This window comes from Nakaseomyces glabratus, chromosome G, assembly GCF_010111755.1.
Source record: "Nakaseomyces glabratus chromosome G, complete sequence".
NCBI classification, from domain to species: Eukaryota; Fungi; Ascomycota; class Saccharomycetes; order Saccharomycetales; family Saccharomycetaceae; genus Nakaseomyces; species Nakaseomyces glabratus.
In genome coordinates this window covers 469,118-488,631 of record NC_088957.1, presented here as the reverse complement: position 1 = coordinate 488,631, position 19,514 = coordinate 469,118, and the positions used below count along the sequence as shown (strand labels likewise).

General features: G+C 40.1%; 8 protein-coding genes across 8 annotated transcripts; 6 read left to right on the top strand and 2 right to left on the bottom strand.

Annotated features, from left to right (window-relative positions):
• Positions 1–184: 184 nt before the first annotated feature.
• MDM30 (SCF ubiquitin ligase complex subunit MDM30) lies at positions 185–1,954 on the top strand (the record flags this gene model as incomplete). The annotated part of the gene is made up of 1 exon (XM_446575.1): positions 185–1,954. The coding sequence occupies one exon, from the start codon at positions 185–187 to the stop codon at positions 1,952–1,954; it is 1,770 nt and encodes a 589-aa protein (XP_446575.1).
• A 434-nt stretch (positions 1,955–2,388) lies between these two features.
• On the top strand, positions 2,389–4,329 carry SSQ1 (Hsp70 family ATPase SSQ1; the record flags this gene model as incomplete). The annotated part of the gene is made up of 1 exon (XM_446574.1): positions 2,389–4,329. The coding sequence occupies one exon, from the start codon at positions 2,389–2,391 to the stop codon at positions 4,327–4,329; it is 1,941 nt and encodes a 646-aa protein (XP_446574.1).
• Positions 4,330–4,493: 164 nt separating this feature from the next.
• Positions 4,494–5,024, bottom strand: ARC18 (Arc18p; the record flags this gene model as incomplete). The annotated part of the gene is made up of 1 exon (XM_446573.1): positions 4,494–5,024. One exon carries the CDS (start codon positions 5,022–5,024, stop codon positions 4,494–4,496), a length of 531 nt encoding a protein of 176 aa, XP_446573.1.
• A 1,264-nt stretch (positions 5,025–6,288) lies between these two features.
• Positions 6,289–10,398, top strand: ROM2 (Rho family guanine nucleotide exchange factor ROM2; the record flags this gene model as incomplete). Its single annotated transcript, XM_446572.1, has 1 exon — positions 6,289–10,398. The coding sequence occupies one exon, from the start codon at positions 6,289–6,291 to the stop codon at positions 10,396–10,398; it is 4,110 nt and encodes a 1,369-aa protein (XP_446572.1).
• An 869-nt stretch (positions 10,399–11,267) lies between these two features.
• On the top strand, positions 11,268–12,368 carry ELO3 (fatty acid elongase ELO3; the record flags this gene model as incomplete). The annotated part of the gene is made up of 1 exon (XM_446571.1): positions 11,268–12,368. One exon carries the CDS (start codon positions 11,268–11,270, stop codon positions 12,366–12,368), a length of 1,101 nt encoding a protein of 366 aa, XP_446571.1.
• A 519-nt stretch (positions 12,369–12,887) lies between these two features.
• GVI51_G04631 (uncharacterized protein) lies at positions 12,888–15,362 on the bottom strand (the record flags this gene model as incomplete). Its single annotated transcript, XM_446570.1, has 1 exon — positions 12,888–15,362. One exon carries the CDS (start codon positions 15,360–15,362, stop codon positions 12,888–12,890), a length of 2,475 nt encoding a protein of 824 aa, XP_446570.1.
• Positions 15,363–16,216: 854 nt separating this feature from the next.
• On the top strand, positions 16,217–16,954 carry VAM3 (SNAP receptor VAM3; the record flags this gene model as incomplete). Its single annotated transcript, XM_446569.1, has 1 exon — positions 16,217–16,954. The coding sequence occupies one exon, from the start codon at positions 16,217–16,219 to the stop codon at positions 16,952–16,954; it is 738 nt and encodes a 245-aa protein (XP_446569.1).
• A 1,777-nt stretch (positions 16,955–18,731) lies between these two features.
• GVI51_G04587 (uncharacterized protein) lies at positions 18,732–19,028 on the top strand (the record flags this gene model as incomplete). The annotated part of the gene is made up of 1 exon (XM_446568.1): positions 18,732–19,028. One exon carries the CDS (start codon positions 18,732–18,734, stop codon positions 19,026–19,028), a length of 297 nt encoding a protein of 98 aa, XP_446568.1.
• Between the last annotated feature and the right edge of the window lie 486 nt (positions 19,029–19,514).

Genomic DNA, 19,514 nt, shown 5'->3' with positions numbered 1-19,514 from the left:
CATAGAGATTTATTTTCAAATTACGTCATATCTTCCTACGTGCTCTCTTCAGGCATGTCAACATTAATGCTATAGAAATTGATTGAGTAGCCAATATAGTCATCTCATCTCCGCTATACTTATTTATCGAATATGGGTATTAGTGTATATCAGGTGGTATATTATTGGTATTACCTGCAATCTTATGGGGAAGACTGTCATTGAGCTTATACCTCAAGAGGTATTTAATATTATTGCAGGTTTTTTAGAAAGTGATGATCTATGGCGGATACGACAATGCAGTCATCAATTGAAGGTGAACGTTGAGCATAGTAGCTACTGGAGCAGCTACTGTCGAGCAAGGTGGCCTGTTGAAGATCTTGATTTGATTTTAGAGGATTACGACAAGGATGATGTTAAGATTCTTCAGTCAGTGTTGGGTAAGACAGCTAAAGACAGAGATTGGTTCTATTACTATACATACCGTAGTCGATATGACGACAGAATCACTAAATATATTACATCTCTCTGTCAATTTGACGAGCTAGGTGTCGAGTTTTGGGGATTGTACCGTATGGCCATTCTAGTTAAGCCATACTTATATATCCCACATCTTATGAGAATAACTTGCAGCGCAGAGCAAAAGTGGAGTTTGGAAGAGCGCTCTTGGTCATATTATTTACTGGGTTCAATTCGTAGACGGTATTTCTATGCTTTATTTCAAGAAAATGCAAAGTTTCTGAAGCCTACACGGTTTTCATTTGAGAGGGATATATTACTACGGTTTGCTGCGTTAGATCCACAATATGATAAGCTTATAAAATATCGCAATATTGTTTTTGAGGAAGTTAAGATGAAGGTATTTCATAAGTACAACGGGAATTCAGAGCTTTTTAGTCAAGTGACTGCTAAACAAAGAATGCAAGATATAATATCAGCACTTTCGAACACTATATCTATATCGGAGAATCATCAAAGGCATGTTATTGAAGATGCCTATTTATTACGTGCCTATGCCAATGAATCACGTCCTTTACCTGTTATAACATTGTCGATAATAGAAAAGATAGCAAAATTCTTCAAAATACGATGTAATTTTAATGGTAACTATCTAGCATTTCAAGATAACACTTTACCAGGAGCTTGTGGATTTGTAATATCGGATACAAGAAAGATAAGAATGTTTTCTAAAACAGAGTTTTTAAGGTTTATTAGAAATCGTCTACCGATAAGTCATCATGAATCTATTGAGACGTCTTTGAGCCTTGATGAAACGGTAGAGCCAAGAAAGTTACTGTGCCATTTTTTGAATGACGAGATAACTAAGTGTAATGGCCTTAAAGTTGACAGTCTAACAGCAGTTGAACTTCAGGATTTATATCCATGCAGCAATCTACCGCCTTGTGAGAAGTCGCTTAGATGGGTTACGAGTTTTTTCAAAAAAATGGAGGATGAATTCAATGGTACTTATCCAGTCGAATCAACTGGTTTGAAAGATGATAAGATGAGAATATCTAGCTGCATTGACACAGATTCCTGGTTTTTTAAAGCAATTAATATGCATCCACCCGATTTCCTGTATTTCGCATCTCCTTCGAAGTCAGTGATTCCAAGCTTGACCGACTTTTTCCATTTAAGTCACTACCCTTGCATAGATTGTACAGAACTAGGCACATTTATCAAAGGGCCAGATCGGAGGCTATGTGTTACTGCTATAGTTCAAAGGTTAGCAGATACGGAACCACCAATTCTCTTATATACTTACATTAAGGCATCGGGAGAAATATTCTTAAGCTCATCACACAACGATGAAATATATCCCGAGGAGTCCGAATTTAGGAAATTTATTTCGAACATGCCATATCAGGTGGGTTTGATATTTGATCAAGTGGACTGGAGTAGCAGGCGTCTGCTGTTGAACAATAAGGCAAGGTCGTTATTCAAGCTACCACAACCATCTATACCTAAGCATTGAAGACAACGTACACCTTATCAATTCCAATACAGTGGAACTAAATATCAGATCCCAAAATTCCACATAAGATCAGATCAAGTATTACTAAGACATATCGACTATATTACTCATAAGGAGATATACGTCATTTTTCTCGGGCAGTATTGTTTGAAAGTATTTCCACTTTTTTTTCATGTTTGGCAGAATGATATTTTGTGCGCATGCTTCTGTGGGAAGTGTGTAATCATTTGTAATTATCTAGTGGCCTGTCAAACCTTCGAGCCCAACCTCATCGGACAACACCATAGCCAGACACCCTCGTTTATTTACGATGAGTTGGACGATGTAATATATAACCGGAGTGTTGGCGTATAGTATTAAGAGCCTAAAAAACAGGTCATAGATTGGGGTAGTGATAGTTGGAGAGACAGCAAATAAACAAGAACGGATTAAATATGTTGAGATTGAGTCGGAGGCAATTTCTGCCGAGGTCGATAAGAAAGTTGTCTACCAAAGTCATAGGTATAGACCTGGGTACTACCAATAGTGCTGTTGCATATATAAGTGATTCAAACAATAAGAAATCAGCAAAGATCATTGAGAATGAAGAGGGACAACGGACCACACCATCGACAGTTGCCTATGACAAAGATGGTAAAGTAATTGTAGGTCAAAGAGCTAAGCGACAATCTATTCTAAACCCTGATAATACATTCTATGCTACTAAAAGACTTATTGGTAGGTTATACGAGGATGATGAAGTTACCAGGGACAAGAAGAACATGCCATATGCTATAGTTCGGTCTCCCACCAACGGGCAAGCGTATGTTGCGTTGAAAGACGGTACACAGAAGTCACCAAGTGAGATTGCATCAGAAGTATTAAAATACTTGAAACACTGTGCTGAAGACTACCTAAATACCGAAGGGGGCATAGAAAAAGCAGTCATTACTGTACCTGCCTATTTCAACGATGGTCAAAGACAAGCTACTAAAGAGGCAGGGAAACTAGCAGGCCTAGATGTCTTAAGGGTAGTAAATGAGCCTACTGCAGCTGCATTGAGTTTTGGAATTGATGAGAAGCAGAATAATGGTATGATTGCTGTTTATGACCTTGGAGGTGGTACTTTTGACATTTCTGTTTTAGACATTGAAGATGGTGTCTTTGAAGTGCGAGCAACTAACGGTGATACACACCTGGGTGGAGAAGACTTTGACAATGTTGTTGTCGATCATCTTCTAGAGCAATTTGTGAAAGGTGCTAAAGCTGTTTCCAGACAGGATGTCCTGAAAAACCGGGAAGCAATGCAGAGGTTAAAGGATGCTGCCGAAAAGGCGAAGATTGATTTATCACATGTGAAGGAGACTAGTATTAGCATTCCATTTTTCTTTAATTCTGAGCATCTCAATGTAAAGATCACAGAGGATGAGTTGGATTCTATGACCATGCATTTGATCGAGAGAACTGTAGAGCCGGTTGAGAGCGCTTTGAGAGACGCTGATATTGAGCCTGAGGATATCGATGACGTAATACTAGTTGGAGGTATGACTAGGATGCCTAGAATAAGAAAGCTTGTTGAGGATATTTTTGGCAAGAAACCTAATGTTAGCGTTAATCCTGATGAGACAGTTGCACTTGGGGCAGCTATTCAGGCTGGTGTGTTAAGTGGTGAGATCAAGAACGTGCTACTATTAGATGTGACGCCGTTGACTTTGGGTATTGAGACATTTGGTGGGGCTTTTTCCCCATTGATTCCAAGAAACACCACAGTTCCAGTGAAGAAGACTGAAGTTTTCAGTACTGGGGTGGATGGCCAAACTGGTGTTGATATCAAGGTGTATCAAGGTGAGAGAGGGTTGGTCAAGGATAATACTATGATTGGTGATTTCAAGTTGACCGGCATCAAGCCTATGAAAAAGGGTGTTCCGCAGATATGTGTGACATTTGATATTGATGCTGATGGCATCATCAATGTCAGCGCTATGGAGAAGAGCAGTGGCAAGAATGAGAGTATCAAAGTTGTGCCTCGTTCGGGCATGTCTGAGGAGGAGATCCAGAAGATCATTGAGGATGCGAATAGGAACCGCGAGTTGGACAACAAGATAAGGACGAAGATCGAGCTGCTGAACAAGTGTGACATCATGCTTAGCGACACGGCATCTGTCTTTGAGCAATATCGGGACACATTGGAGAGGAATGTGAAGGAGCACAATCGCGAACAAGATCTTGTTGATATAGTGCAAGAGGTCAATGATCTCAAGGGCATTGTAGATGAGATCAAGAAGATGGATAGCGATAAGATCCTAGAGGTAGATGTCGACTCTCTGAAGAAGGATGTTGATGCCCTGCAAGGTAGGTCGCTAAAGGTGTTTCAAGAGCTCATGGCCAAGAAGTAGGCCCGTGTAAATATAACATTAAATATATAGAAGGTAGTAGTCGAGAAGTTCACATATCATGTTATCGTTAATTTAAAGAAAAATAATTGAATCTAATTATACAGAGAGAGATCGGATTATATATATATGTATATATAGCGGTGGAGCACTATGGGGCGTGCTTATCACAATGACTTGTTCATGAACTTTCTCCTTGTGAATGCGAGCCAGAACTTCGAAGGGTGGTCCTGGGACTCCGCGTAGATACGTTCGATGAGTCTTGATGCTAGTTCCTGGCGGAATTGTTGTAGGTAGGACTTCAGCAGTTCCATTGCGTTGTGGTCGGCCGTTGGGATGGAGTAGACTGAGTTCAGTGGGAAGCCGGACGTGCCCGGTAGACTGAAGTCATCCAGAGCTAGGTTTGTTAGCACTTTGATGGCCTCGTTGTGTGAGGTGGTCTGTTTCAAGTGATTGAGACAGTCGTTGATGTACAGGATGCCGTATATGAGCAATCTATCGGAATTGGTCTTGATCTCGAAGTTCTTGAAGAAAGAGTTTGCCCTGAACAAGTCTAGACACTCGTCCACGATATCGTAGTCCGAGTTGGCCTGGTAAGCAGGCCCTCTAAACTTGGTGTTCAATGGCAAGAGAACCAAGTTCCCGACCATTCTGTCCGTCTGTGGGTCTGAAGGAAACGTAGAGTTGTAAGCAGGCATTGTAAAGAGTCTGCTATTGTTCTTTTTTTGAATTCGATACAGTTCGCAATTTCAAATTGCCCAAAAGAATATGCCTATATAAGTTCACAGTGAAACACATATGTAACTTTGCCAAATAGGCCAATCCCTATATTCCAATATGTGTGTCTCGGTCCCAGTCTGTGTATGAGAGCTGAAGGACTTGAAAGTACGGATATTCGTGAATATAGACTCAGCACGAGCAACATATCATATAACGATCCATCTCACTATATACAACACTCACATGCAAAACGTACGAGTGCATATGACGTAGAAGTTTGAGCTACGACTTGAAATGCCAATCCTGACGGGGAAAGATAAAAAAGAAAGAAAGAAAAGTTTAAATAGTAGACTTGGAGAGAATGGCTGCAGGGGCAAGTATATAATTTCGGAGAACGCGGATTTGGCAAAGAGAGAAAAGTACAGGCGATCCCTATTTCCGCACTGCATCCCTCAGAAAGTACTGTGCACAGAAGTTGGGAGGAAGAGACAGAGAGAGAGGGCTACAGAGAATGTTAAGGAGAAGCAGTAGCACAGAAGTAGCACAGAACCAGCACAGAGAGAAAGGAAAAGCAGAAGGAAAAACAAATTACGTAATTCCAGTTATAATTACGAAGGAGGAAGGAAGCAGGAAAACCTAAATATAGATCCCAAAGGCTGCAGCCCTGTCTGTGTATGGCGGGTATAACAGAGGAAACCCGTTATACGCATCCATGGGCTGCACCAGTATCTGAGCAGTACTTGCAGGCGCTACTTGAACAAAGGGGGGATGGGGAAGTGCAGTGCCTTCTGAGGGCAAGAGAGTGGTTCAGAAGAAGTAGAGAGAGAGAAAGATGAGCGTGTGTAGCGATAGGTGTGCTGACCCCCCAGCAATTGAGTATTTTCTTGGTCCCCGTTGCCAATACACTTTCTTAAAGGCTGGGAAGAAAAAAAATCAAAAGTGGGCGCCCCCATTGGGAAAAACAATTTTAGAAGCAATACAAGTTCACCATTGCCGCTGATCGCAGGAAGTAGTAGCTGACCTGGAGACGTGTAATCGGTTGCAAGGGAGTTGAACAACACGATAGGGGGGAAAACACAGGAATACCGAAAGAAAGAAAGAGATCTAGTAAAACAAAAACAATAACAAAACAAAAACAAAAAAAAACAAAGCTATTTATAGGAGGTTTAGTTCTGTACCGGTGGAAAAGTTTGGGATACTTGTGGATTATACAACTGGGAAATATTAATTGAAAAAGGAGTAATGGTGGATAATGTGCAGAGAAATGCTATTTTTGCTGATGTTTTCGGGATAGAAAGGCAAGGGCTTGGCATGGGTATGGGAGACCCGATGTCTGTTCCTGATCGCGTGGAGGATATACAGGGGCTTGATTCTGTACTCAGAGAGTCTCTGGCGCCTCTTGGGAGTGCACCCATTGTGAATAAGCGTGCTGGTGCCACATACATGATCATGTCTCAGGAGGCACGGATAAAAGACGTGCCGGACACACAGAGCTTGTCTAGCGCGGACAACACGCCGATCAGCAGCCCTCAGAGACCGCTCATTCATAGCGCAACATCTCCCATTCCGATGGCGTACAAGTCGCACCATGTGCCGACACATATGGGACCGGTTCCCTCCCTGAATAATGCGAACATGTCCACAGGTATGGGGACTCACCATACGTCGGGAACTGCTGTATCTACAGCTGGAGAGGAGGCAGCCATTGGTCAAAAGGCTGGGTTTGGGATAACACCAGCTATGCATCATGCTAAGTCGTCTCCACATTTAAATCACCAGAAACACCAGTTTGGAAGTAAACACCAGGAGAAGCTGCGGGCGGCAAATAGTAACAATAGCACAGGGAATAGTGCAGTACAGAATAGAGAAAGAGAAGCAAGGAAGAAACCTTCTTTGCCGCAATTGGCCCTAGCAGGGTTGAAAAAACAGGCTAGTTTCTCTAACATATCGAACAAGAATGGCTCTACCACGACGCCAACGAGTGCCCAGAAATCGCCTTTGCAAGCATTCCATTTGTTCACTAGATCTACCTCTAGAGATTTGAGCAACGACAATAGCCATGGCGTATCAAACTCGGCCATGGAAAACAGCAGAAACAATAGCAACTCTAATGTTCATAACGAGAATGGTGCTTCCAGATCTCTGTCAATAAACTCATCGACGTTTAAGAATATTGCAAATTCATTTCAAAATAGAAAAACAAGTGCTGGGTCAAATCCTGGAGGCACATATCATTCCGGTGCCAATATTGCTCAGCGTAATGATTCTATGCATTCAAATTACTCCATGCAAAACAGTCTGGATTCACATAGTACCATTGGTTTAGGATTGAAAACTAGAGTTTCTTCCAGCTCCTTATCCTCGAAGAGATATCATTCTGCGTCCTCTACTTCTTTACATTCTCATTATCATCATGGTGCACATTATAACAATGGCAGTGCTACCACATTAACTAACAGTGGATCGATGAGTGGCAGAAGAAATAGCAGCATCGCTTCACCTCAATCAAGGCCAATATTAAGCGCATCGACAAAGAGACCACAAGTTTATCCAGCATTGCTATCACGTGTTGCTGCTAAATTCAGGCAGACAATCCAACTTGGTGAATACAAGAAAGATGGTCTTTTGTATAGAGATGCATTTACTGGTCAACAGGCTGTTGATGTCATTTGTGCATTAGTGAGAACATCGGATCGTAATTTGGCGTTACTCTTGGGTAGATCCTTAGATGCCCAAAAGCTATTCCACGATGTCGTTTATGAACATAGACTGAGAGACTCACCTTATGAAGTCTATGAATTTACAGATAATTCGAGATACTTAGGCAAACCCGCTCCTACAACTTCAAGTTCAACAACTAATAATAGCATGGTAGGGATATCTCATTCGACCACTAGAACAACACTACCTTATTCAATCTCTGAAGTTGCTTCATCTAAGTCAACTACGTCACTGAATAGTAGTTATATGGAGCACTCCACGATACAGGCCTCATCGAGACCTCACGCTGTTCCGTCTGCTACTAATAGCATTAATGGTGTGTTCACTTTATTAGCAGAGTGTTATTCTCCAACATGTACAAGAAACGCCCTTTGTTATTCCATATCTTGTCCTAGAAGACTAGAACAACAAGCTCGTCTAAATATAAAGCCTAACGGGGGTTTGAAAAGGAATATTTCAATGGCACTGGATGACGATGAAGAAGAAAAACCATCATGGACTAGTTCAGTATCGAAGGAGTTATGGGAAAACCTGCCAAAGAAGGAGATCAAAAGACAAGAAGCAATTTATGAAGTTTATATCTCTGAAAAGAAATTTGTGAAGTCATTAGAAGTGACAAGAGACACTTTCATGAAAACTTTATCTGAAACAAATATTATTCCAGCAGATATAAGAAAAAACTTTGTTAAACATGTCTTTGCCCATATTAATGATATATATTCCGTTAACAGAAGGTTTTTGGAAGCCTTACAGGATAGACAAAAAAGTTCTCCGGTAGTTAAAGGCATTGGTGACATACTTTTAAGATTCATACCATTTTTTGAGCCCTTCGTTCAGTATGTTGCGTCAAGACCTTACGCGAAGTATTTGATAGAAACGCAAAGATCCGTTAATCCGTATTTTGCCAGATTTGATGATGATATGATGAACTCGTCATTGAGACATGGTATAGATTCGTTCCTTTCTCAAGGTGTTTCGAGACCTGGTCGTTATATGCTTCTAGTGCGTGAGATACTAAAATCAACAGAATCTGAGAATAACAAGGATGACTATGAAAATTTATCTAGAGCAATGGATGCATTGAAGAACTTTATGAAAAGAATTGATAAGGCAAGTGGTGCAGCTCAAGATAGACATGATGTGAAGCTTTTGAAACAAAAGATATTATTCAAAAATGAGTATGTTAACTTAGGATTGAATAGTGAAAAACGTAAGATAAAACACGAAGGTGCTTTATCTAGAAAAGAACTAAGTAAGTCTGATGGTACTGCTGGTGATACTCAATTTTATTTATTAGATAACATGCTATTATTTTTGAAGGCTAAGGCGGTCAATAAATGGCATCAGCATAAAGTATTCCAGCGTCCTATCCCATTACCACTTCTGTTTGTATGTCCCTCTGAAGATATGCCATCTTTGCGTCGTTACATTGGTGATAATCCAGGTTGTTCCGGTACTGTAATTCAACCAGAGAATAACGTCAGCAACCCTAAGAATGCGTTGACGTTCCTATATTATGGTGCAAAGCAGAGATATCAGGTAACTTTGTATGCAGCACAATATGCAGGACTACAGACTTTATTAGATAAGATTAAAACTGAGCAACAAAGAATCATTGATGAGACTGATATGATTAACATCACTAAAATCAGTGATAGGTTCTTTGATTACATGAACAAAATTAATAGTGTATCGACGTGCGATGGTGGTCGTAAGTTATTGATTGCAACTAACTTAGGTCTCTACATGAGTAATATAAAAAGACAGCAAGATAAGGACACGCAAAAGACTTTTACTTATTTCTCCACTCCTGTACAATTGGTGCAAAGAAGTAATATCACCCAAGTTGCTGTTTTGGAAGAGTTCAAGTCTATTCTGTTGTTGATCGATAAAAAGTTGTACAGTTGCCCATTATCGCTGATTGAAAATGAGGTTAATGGTACTACGTACTTTAAAAAACATAGCAAAGAGCTGATAAATCATGTCAATTTCTTCTCAGAAGGTGACTGTAATGGTAAGAGATTAATTGTTACAGCACATAGTTCATCACATTCTATTAAATTTTTTGAGCATGAGCATCCACTACTAAGTGAGGATGGTGGTCATAGCAAGAAGAGTCTGAAAAAGAAGATTACTGAGGTAACATTTGATTCAGAACCTGTGTCTATATCTTTTTTGAAAGCCAATCTATGTATTGGTTGTAAGAAAGGGTTCCAAATTGTATCTATCTCACAGAATGCGCATGAATCGTTGTTGGATCCAGCAGACACATCTCTTGAGTTTGCTTTGAAGGATACTTTGAAGCCAATGGCCATCTACAGAGTAGGTACGATGTTCCTGTTATGTTACACAGAGTTTGCATTTTTCGTTAATACACAAGGCTGGAGGAAGAAAGAGTCGCATATTATACATTGGGAAGGTGATCCACAAAAGTTTGCTATTTGGTACCCTTACATTTTGGCATTTGACAGCAATTTCATAGAAATCAGGAAAATTGAAACTGGTGAACTTGTGCGTTGTATACTGGGAGAAAAAATTAGATTGTTACAGACAAACACTCAAGAAATTCTGTATGCATACGAAGATTCACGCGGTTACGATACCGTTGCATCCCTAGACTTCTGGGGCTAGGTCTTTTTGAATAATTGACACTCCGTAAAAAGGTCATCTCATGATGATTGGTCATATATAAGTTTGATACATTTTTATTGTTAATTTTTTTATTTCCCATTTTTATTCAGAACGTAAAACATAATTTTTAAGTTAGACGATCCAAAGGTGTAGTAATGTGCCACTATAGGCCCATTTGTCTTTGAATTAAGAATACTTTATAATAATGTTTCAATTAGGAAACTGGTACCTTGGACAATTGACTCGAAAGCGAACTAAGACAGCCAAATTTGGACATTGTTGAGCTTTTTTCACTTCAATTTACGCGCATCACCCTCAAGACAAATTTCCTAATCAGGATGCAACACGAGACATATCATCCAGGAAATTACTACTCACAATGCTCATAATTATTCTGAATCAATAGTTGACCTAGGTTGGCACCCGCGCTAGTTTCGTTGCAAATATGAGTATCTGTGTCTACTGAGATGAGATCTATTAACTTATCACAAGTATTGACCACTGTTTGTCTTATACTTGAACTTTTGATGATTTGTCCTTGTCGTCGTCTCTCATTTTGTCCTTGTCGTCGCCAATTTTGTCCTTAAATCATCGCCTGCGTTGAAGGTTCTTTGAAAAAAAATAATTTTTCAATTCTTCCTAAGCAGTGAAAAATTATCGACAACAAACTTTTTGCAAAGACCTTTGATGTTTTCGCACATCATACAGCTACCTACATTGCATGTTTCGAGAACGTAATACCTCCTATAATATATATTTGATTTAACTTCTTGGTATATAGTCTTTATTTAGAGTTTTGTTTTAGTTTTGAAACACTGGCTTAATAGGAAAAAAATAATAGGAACGAAGCTCGAACAACCCAAAGAAGAATGGATCAACCTGTTTCGCAAGTGACCTCTGCTGTTGCTAGTGGTGCCGCAAGCGCTGCCACCGCTGCCAGTTCTGCTGCTGCCACCGCTGCCTCGGTGGCTGTTGATCAATTGGAAGTATTATTCCAAGGTGCTCCATCCTGGATCAAGGTCCACACTCCATCAATTGACCACCCATTCGGTCTTGAGTTGTGGCCCTTGTTCTCTGCTGTCTTCGAAAAGATTGCTGGATACCCAGCTGAGGACTTCAGATTCATCTACAATGAAACCTTCTTGGCTAACGGTTACCAAGCCATCGGTATTATTATCTTCTACTACATTGTCATCTTTGGTGGTCAAGCCATCTTGCGTGCCATCAACGCCTCTCCAATGCATTTCCACTTTTTGTTCCAACTTCACAACTTGTTCTTGACCTCCATCTCTTTCATACTAATGGTTCTGTTGATTGAACAACTTGTTCCAATGATTTACCACCACGGTTTGTTCTGGGCTATCTGTTCCCCACAAGCTTTCGCTCCAAAGTTGGTTGTTCTATACTACTTGAACTACTTGACCAAGTTTGTTGAATTGTTTGACACTGTCTTCTTAATCTTCAAGAGAAAGAAGTTGCTGTTCTTACACACTTATCACCATGGTGCCACCGCTTTGCTATGTTACACTCAATTGGTCGGTGAAACCTCTGTCGAATGGGTTCCAATTGTGCTAAACTTGGGTGTCCATGTCGTTATGTACTGGTACTACTTCCTAAGCTCCTGCGGTATCAGAGTTTGGTGGAAACAATGGGTCACTAGATTCCAAATTATCCAATTCTTGATCGATTTGGTTTTCGTATACTTCGCAACTTACACCTTCTACGCAAACAAGTACTTTGACGGCATTTTGCCAAACAAGGGTACTTGTTACGGTACTCAAGATGCTGCAGCATACGGTTACTTGATCTTGACTTCTTACTTGGTCCTATTTATCTCTTTCTACATTAACTCTTACAAGAAGGGTAGCAAGAAGAAGGCTGAAAAGGAAGCTGAAAAGGCCGCTGCCGCCTCTGCTACCTCTTCTGCTGTTAAGACTAAGTCCTCCAAGCCTTCCTCTAGAAAGGCTTAAGCATCCCAACGCATAAACTCTAAGCCGTTCCCTATAGTCGTTATTTGATCCTTTCTATTGAAAGCTAATTCTGACAGTTAGATGTGGCTTTGTTTTATTTTATTCCTACAACACTCTACATTATAAATATATGATATCTCTATTTTTGTACCATTAAATTAGTTATGAATTGGTAAAAGTCTATTTAATGATTATAAACTTATTATCGATGAAATTACAATTTTATGTTTTGTTGATAGAAGTGATCACTTGAGACGCGTTGTGATCAAGTTAATTGTAGGATATTTTGTTAAATAACAAAAGTTAGACAAACCAGTTGTAAATTGAGAAGACAATGTTTACTAATTAAAAACATTCATTCGTAATACATGCAAAAATATTTATCATAAAATACACTGAGGCGCAAAATTTCAGTTATTGAACTCAATTAAACGCTTGAAAAGCAAGTCAAAATACAAACAACAACGGACACCAAATATTCTTCTTACTTAGAAAAAATATCATATTTCAGGTGAAAAATTATCCAGACTGATCATTAACCTCGTGGTTCTTTTGATATTTATTCCTATTAGATCCGCGACCTCTCTTATAAGAGCCGCCTCTTACATTCTTTTTTGACTTCTCTGCGGGTGAAAGAGATACACCATTAACTTCATTTGAAGATCTGTGTTCTTCTTCTTGTCCTTGTCTGTCTTCATAATTACCTCTGAAAGGCCCTTTGTAATCACCTCTATATGAACCACGAGTTGACCCTCTATAACCGCCTCGGTAAGAACCTCTATAACCTCCTCTATAAGCCCCTCTATAAGCCCCTCTATAAGCCCCTCTACTTCCTCTAAAACCTCCTCTATATCCTCCTCTATGAGTTACTTCTGCAGATGTAACATCCTTAGTACTGGCTTTTTCACTTTCGCCTGTATTGCTAGCAACTGCTGTTGCTACGTTTGTATTATTTCCCGAAGATTCATGTTCTGATTTATTTCCTACCTGTATCTCCTTATCAGCTGTAGATCTTGGCACAGACTTTGCATCAATACGAGAGCTATCCTTAGATTCCATATACCTCTCATCCTTAAAATTTTGTTTTCTAATATCAATTCCTTGAACATTTAAATCATCTTTTGCATCATAGAAAACATCTTGATCATTTTTCCGACTAGAATTTTCTGTGTTTACAGCACCAGTTAGTTTCACACGTTCATTAATATGATGAACGTTTGGTTTTCCAATGCCCTCCTCTTTTGTATTGTCTATTATTCGAGAGGAAAAATTGTTATCCTGTAGTGGTCGTTTACCTCTTTTACCTCTGCCACGTGTAACATCTCTACCTCTAGCATTACCTCGTTGGTAAGTTCCACCTCTTCCCCTTCCTTTAATTCCTCCACGGCCTCTTGCAGAGTTATATGAAACATGGGAATTATCTGAACTGGTATTTTCTGCTGTTTCATTTTTAGCTACACTGACATCTAACGTAGATTCATCAGTTTTGCTCACATGTATATCAGTGGGTTTGTCATTGCTTTTAGTTTTGCAGAGCTCACGCTGTCCAGGTTTAGTTACAAATGTTTTGGTTTCATCATCTACTTTTGATTTACCGTCGGGCATGGCGCTTAAATTATTCGTTTCTTTGGTGAGGCTACTTTCGTCCTTGTTTTTCGGTTCTTTACTCTTATCCTCATTAGCATTTCCATTGACATTTTCCTTGGAATCATTAGCTTGTGTCTTTTGACTATTACTCGCACCTTTGGCATCTGATTTCTTTATGTCAACCAATTGTTTTACTTTAGAGTTTACATCTGCAATAGATGGTTTTGGCTCTGTAACTTTGGCAGACCCCAGCTGTGTGGTATTAGAGGATTTATCTTGTCCTCCAGATGAAACGGGTTTTTTCAAAATTTTGATCTTCGTTTTCCCTTGACCGTTATCCAATGTAGATGTAGCTGTCTTACTTAATGTCTTAGACTGCTTTGATGCATCAGACTTTTCTTCCAATATTGCCCGCAAAGTGGAAGTATCCTCAACATGAAGCGATTGCATTTTATTTTCAATCTCTAATATTTTTGATTGAGTATCAACAGGCTTTGCAGTACCGAATGGATTTACTTTAGGTTTCTTTGGCTCTTGCCTTTGTGCATTTTTGTTAAGTGTAGACGCATCTGACTTTGCTGGTGCCATTTCATTCTTCTCTGAGGTGAAAGGATGTGATTTTTGTATCCGTGGTGCATCAAATGATTTTCCAGCATCATAGGAAGGGTCTATCAAAGGTTTGCTTTTCTCGACGTAATTCTTGAAGTCATCAAATTTGGCAACGGAGACGTTTATCTGATACATTTCAGCCAGTGGAACAGACCAGTAATCAATGATTTTCATCAAGTCCCTCATTCCTAACAACTCCACAAATGCTACTTTCAAATTGTCCTTGAAAGTCTTTTCAAAATAGTCCCCTTTGTTCAACAAATCCAACGATGGATTGCTCTGCAGTTCCCAAAACAATCTGTACTTGACAAATTTAGTAAACTTCATGTGGAAGAGATCCTCAATGTCGTAATTTGAGAATCTCGGTGGTAGATTGGAGAACTTGACTATGTATGGTGGACCTGCGCTTGCCAGGTAGTCAAAACCGCTGGACTCCATCCTTTGTTCTTGCTCGCTATAGTGATGCTGCTGAACTCTGCCATAAGATTGGTGATGTCCGCCAGGAGGACCGAACCCAGCACCACCGTCATACGCGGGATCCAGGTGCCTGTTCCCGCTAGAGAAGCGCTGGTTGCCGCCAAGCCCACCGCCATAACCACTATGACCACCGCCATACCCACTAGAAAACCTGTTGCTATTGTGTTTCGGCCTGAAAAGCTCCGGGTTAGTCGTGTTGCTGATATTATTGATCGCATCCAAGTTAATCTCTTCCTCATCCCAAACAGACTCACCTAGGGAGTCATTCCCTAGGAACTCTTCCAAAGACATCTTCTTCGCACCATTGCTCTTAGAACCCATAGCAGTTTTTATCGATTCGTGTGTAAACCGTATACTTCCTTGAGATACCTAGAAAAGTTGAAAATAGACTATTCTAACCTGTTTTCTTACCTGCAAAAGAAATAACTGTACTGACCTATCCTATTACCGCCCCTCCGAAGCTAATATGCTAATATTCAGCGGCTAGGAGGACATGGCCAAGATCTAGGAGGGCGCGTATTTCCTGCCATTATTGTGTTGACACTGTCTGGGCCCCCCCCCACCATGGCCCTCCCCTTCCGAAGTTCCGCCCTTTAGAGCACCAAGTCACCTGCTCCCCTTCAAATGTCGTGTCACTTGCACGTCACTTGTCCCTTTGTTGCACACCCTTCGTGCTCTTCTAGGGGGGGAGCTGGGTTGTGGGGGGGGCAGGTAGGGGAGTGCTGTATTCCTAAAGTGACATCTCCAGAGAGAAATCGCGTACAACAAGAGTCTATAACGATTAGTTCAATCACTTCTACGGCCGTTTCTAGCTAACTCTTTATTGACACCACATATTCGTCAGTTTGAATAACCAATTACTGACTTTCCTAATCGGGTAAGACATCATTGTGAGGATACTGTTACCCGGAGTTGCGTGGTCTCCCCCCTTGACCTATATAGTGTAATACGGATGTTAAGAAAGTCAACGTGATACCTACGTAAGATGTAATGCGACCTTAGCTGTAATGTTGTAATGCGCATCATACACACACACACACACACACACACATAGACACCGTGGAAGTACGGTTTTAGGCTGCTTTTATCAGGTCTTTGTAACCATATTATTTCAAGCTGATAATAGATACTGCTACATGCAAGAAAGGAGCCTGGTGTGACAGGAGAGTATACTAATGGATAAAGGTAATGTGTTAGAGTCGCTGGAGAGTAATATTCGGTTGTTGGAGAAAGAAGTCGAGAAGGTAGGCACTAGGAGGGACGATGAAGCCCTGAGATGTAAAGTACGAGAGTTGATCGGAGAGACAACACAGACTGTTGAGCGGAGTCGGGATGGATTTCTAGGGGCCGGGAAGAGGGACAAGGATTTCAAGTTTCTAGAGAGTGAACTGCGGCGGCTATCCGCGGTGTTTCGTGTGCGAGAGGGTCAGAACCCCTTGAAGATAAATACAGAGACAGCTGTGGCCTCAACTACCATGAACAGCAGCAAGAACTTGGAGAATCAAGTGGCACTTGCAGATGAGACTACCGAGAGAACGCCGTTGTTGCATACAAATACGCAACAGCAGCATATGCATTTACAAGACCAGATGGAACAAGGACTAATCAATGACGATGAGCTTGATTTCCATACGATTGTGCAGGAGGACCGGTCTCGGCAGATATCTCGCATACACTCATCGGTACAAGAGGTCAACGCAATCTTTAAGCAACTCGGAACACTCGTTCGAGAACAAGGGACCCAAGTGGACACAGTGGATGAAAATATCGCAAATTTCGACAATAATATGCACAGGGCAAACGAGCAATTGAATCGAGCCGATGAGCATCAACGTCAAAGAAATAGGTGCGGACTAATGACACTGATAATCATCATCGTGGTTGTAATAATAATACTGGGTGCTTCAAGCTAAGGGCATCGAGAAGCAATTGAGCTATCCCAATTTGTTTTCATTTCTTTTTTTATTTTACTATTCCTCAATTTTCATCTTGATATTCCCCCCTCAATTGTTTGTTATTTCATTTCCTACAATGTTAATGGTTGCTTAATATCCCATACTGTATAATTTAGTTTAGCAAATAATTAATAATTATCCTTATCTTTGTTTTTTTTTATTTAGCATTATTGAGTCATTACAGAGCTTGATTTTTGGTTTGTGGTGGTAATTTATTAACTGTTTGACAGCTCCACAACATTGTTATCCATAGTGGTAAACAAAAAAGACGTTTATGCAGGTACAACTGTGGCCTCATCGAGGATTAGCCGAGAGCCAGCAATGGCTGTCATGTTGCTGAAGGAACTTTGTGAATAATTAGTTACTCGATGACGTTTGAAAAAGAAAGGACGATTGGGGGGGGGGAGTGGGCCAAAATTGAGGGGAAAAGGATTTGAAAAAGTAGAAGGTGGAAAACAAAAAGCTTCTCGAAGATTACCTTATTGGGATATGCACATAGAAATGGATGTACCGGTAATCCTTCTCAACAAGGTACGAAACATCTGACAGCCAAAAAAATTTTTCAAATAGAAACTCGGGTATCTTGAGAAGATTTGAATGCAAGTATAATGAGGCTGTAGCACCGAAGTATGCATTTCCATAACTGCAAGGGTTTCTTATTCACTAAGGGGAGACTTTCGGAAGGGTGCGGTAGGACAGATATTCCGAGGGTGCGCTGTAGGATGTGTTTGTACCTGGGAATGAACAGTATTTTCTCACTGCATGGACTTCTCTCCTATCTACTCCGTGCAACAAAGGCTCCGCCACGTTTTCATCATTTTTTGGCTGCTAGAACAATAGAAGCAAACAGGACGTACAGCTGACTCTGGGCAACCTCTCTGGTTGTTGAAATGTTATCTATCTTCCGCGCGCTGACTTCTGGGGGCATGAGAAGAATAAAGGAGATCTAAGAGACAAACAAAAAAGCAATCACGTATTGGGCTTGAAGAGTAACACTCGTACAATTTTTTTTGGGCTCTTGTGGTGCTGTCCCGTATTCACGGCTTGAGGACTGGGACCTAACGTGTGGTTTGAGTCTGTGCAGTATCTTTACTGTAGCATCTGTAAATAAAAAAGAAAGAAGTGGTAAAGGAAATTGTGGGTCAGACGATATATGGGTTAAGCCAAAAAAAAGAAAGAAAAATTGAGTTTGAAACCCGAGAATCGTGCGAAGGGAAAGGTACATCTCTATTTACACAAAAAGAAAGAAGTTTAGACAACAAATGAACTGGATCTTCTACAGTGCTTTCTCAGTTTACAAGTTATTTTTGTAAATCCTTTCTTGTGAAAAGAAAGACGAAAGAAAAAAAGAACGGAAAGAGAGAGAGATAGAGAGACAGAGGGAGTTGTTATTTTTCTGCTCTCCAATACTTTCTGTGCATGTGCATGTTCTAAGAGGACAAAATGAGTGTGTTTAAAAGGACAACCACAGTCAATTGGGGGATTTTCTCTTTCGCACCATTATCTTATCTGGCAGATAGGGAGAAGAAGAGGGGAAAAGTTTTGCACCATAGGGGACGCGCAGGACAATGTTGGCAAATAGTACGTAGTTGTTCCTGCGTGCGCTTTTATAACTGATAAATTCTAGAAGGGAAAGAGGGGGTCTATTTCTCTCACATCTTCCCCTCCCTGCTTCTACGTACAGGTAACTGTTCATCTCATTGTTCTCAAGTGTCTATATTTTTAAATCTGGTGCATGGAACTAGAGGAAGATCCTTTTTCTCTCCTGTGTATCTGTGCGCTGTGTACGCTTCCTATATCCATGATGAATTCCAATCGTGTGCCAACCCAATTCCACAGAGACATGCCTGCACAATACATGGAGGCTGTATCTTCTTACTTCACTTCCGAACTTTATAATGAAGAAAAGAAAAGAAACAGCCAACACGGGAATAGAAGCCAGAAAAAACAAAAGAACAAAAAAACAAAAAAAAGTTGTGAAAAAAAGGAAGGAAGAACGCAGAAGAGTGTGTACAGATGGCAGTGGAAATAGACAATATGGAAGGAAAAGAAGACGAAGCAGAAGAAAGAAAGCTTCCATATTAGCCTAATACTCTCTGATAAGACTGTACAATAGACCGAAGATTGGAAGCTTTTGTGCAAATATCTGTGGTTGAATGCAATAATAGAACAACACAAACTAATCAGTTAGTAGGACAAAAATTTTCGATGAGAATTGCATTAAAAGAGATGAAAAAAAAATATAGTGTGAATTAAATATAATATTTATTAAAAAAAAAGAGACAGAGTTTAGGATTCCTTTTCAACTAATTGTATATAATAATTACGAAGTAAGAAATATTCTGTACCTTCTCTTTGACTCTCAATGGCGGAAAAGCTGCAAGAGAGAAAAGTATATGAATTATCTTTACTAAAATATCATATTTCAGATATTAATTGAAAGTAATTAAACAATACCTAAGAAACGAAATATAATAAAAAAAAAAAGAACCAAACTATACACAAAAAATTCCGAATG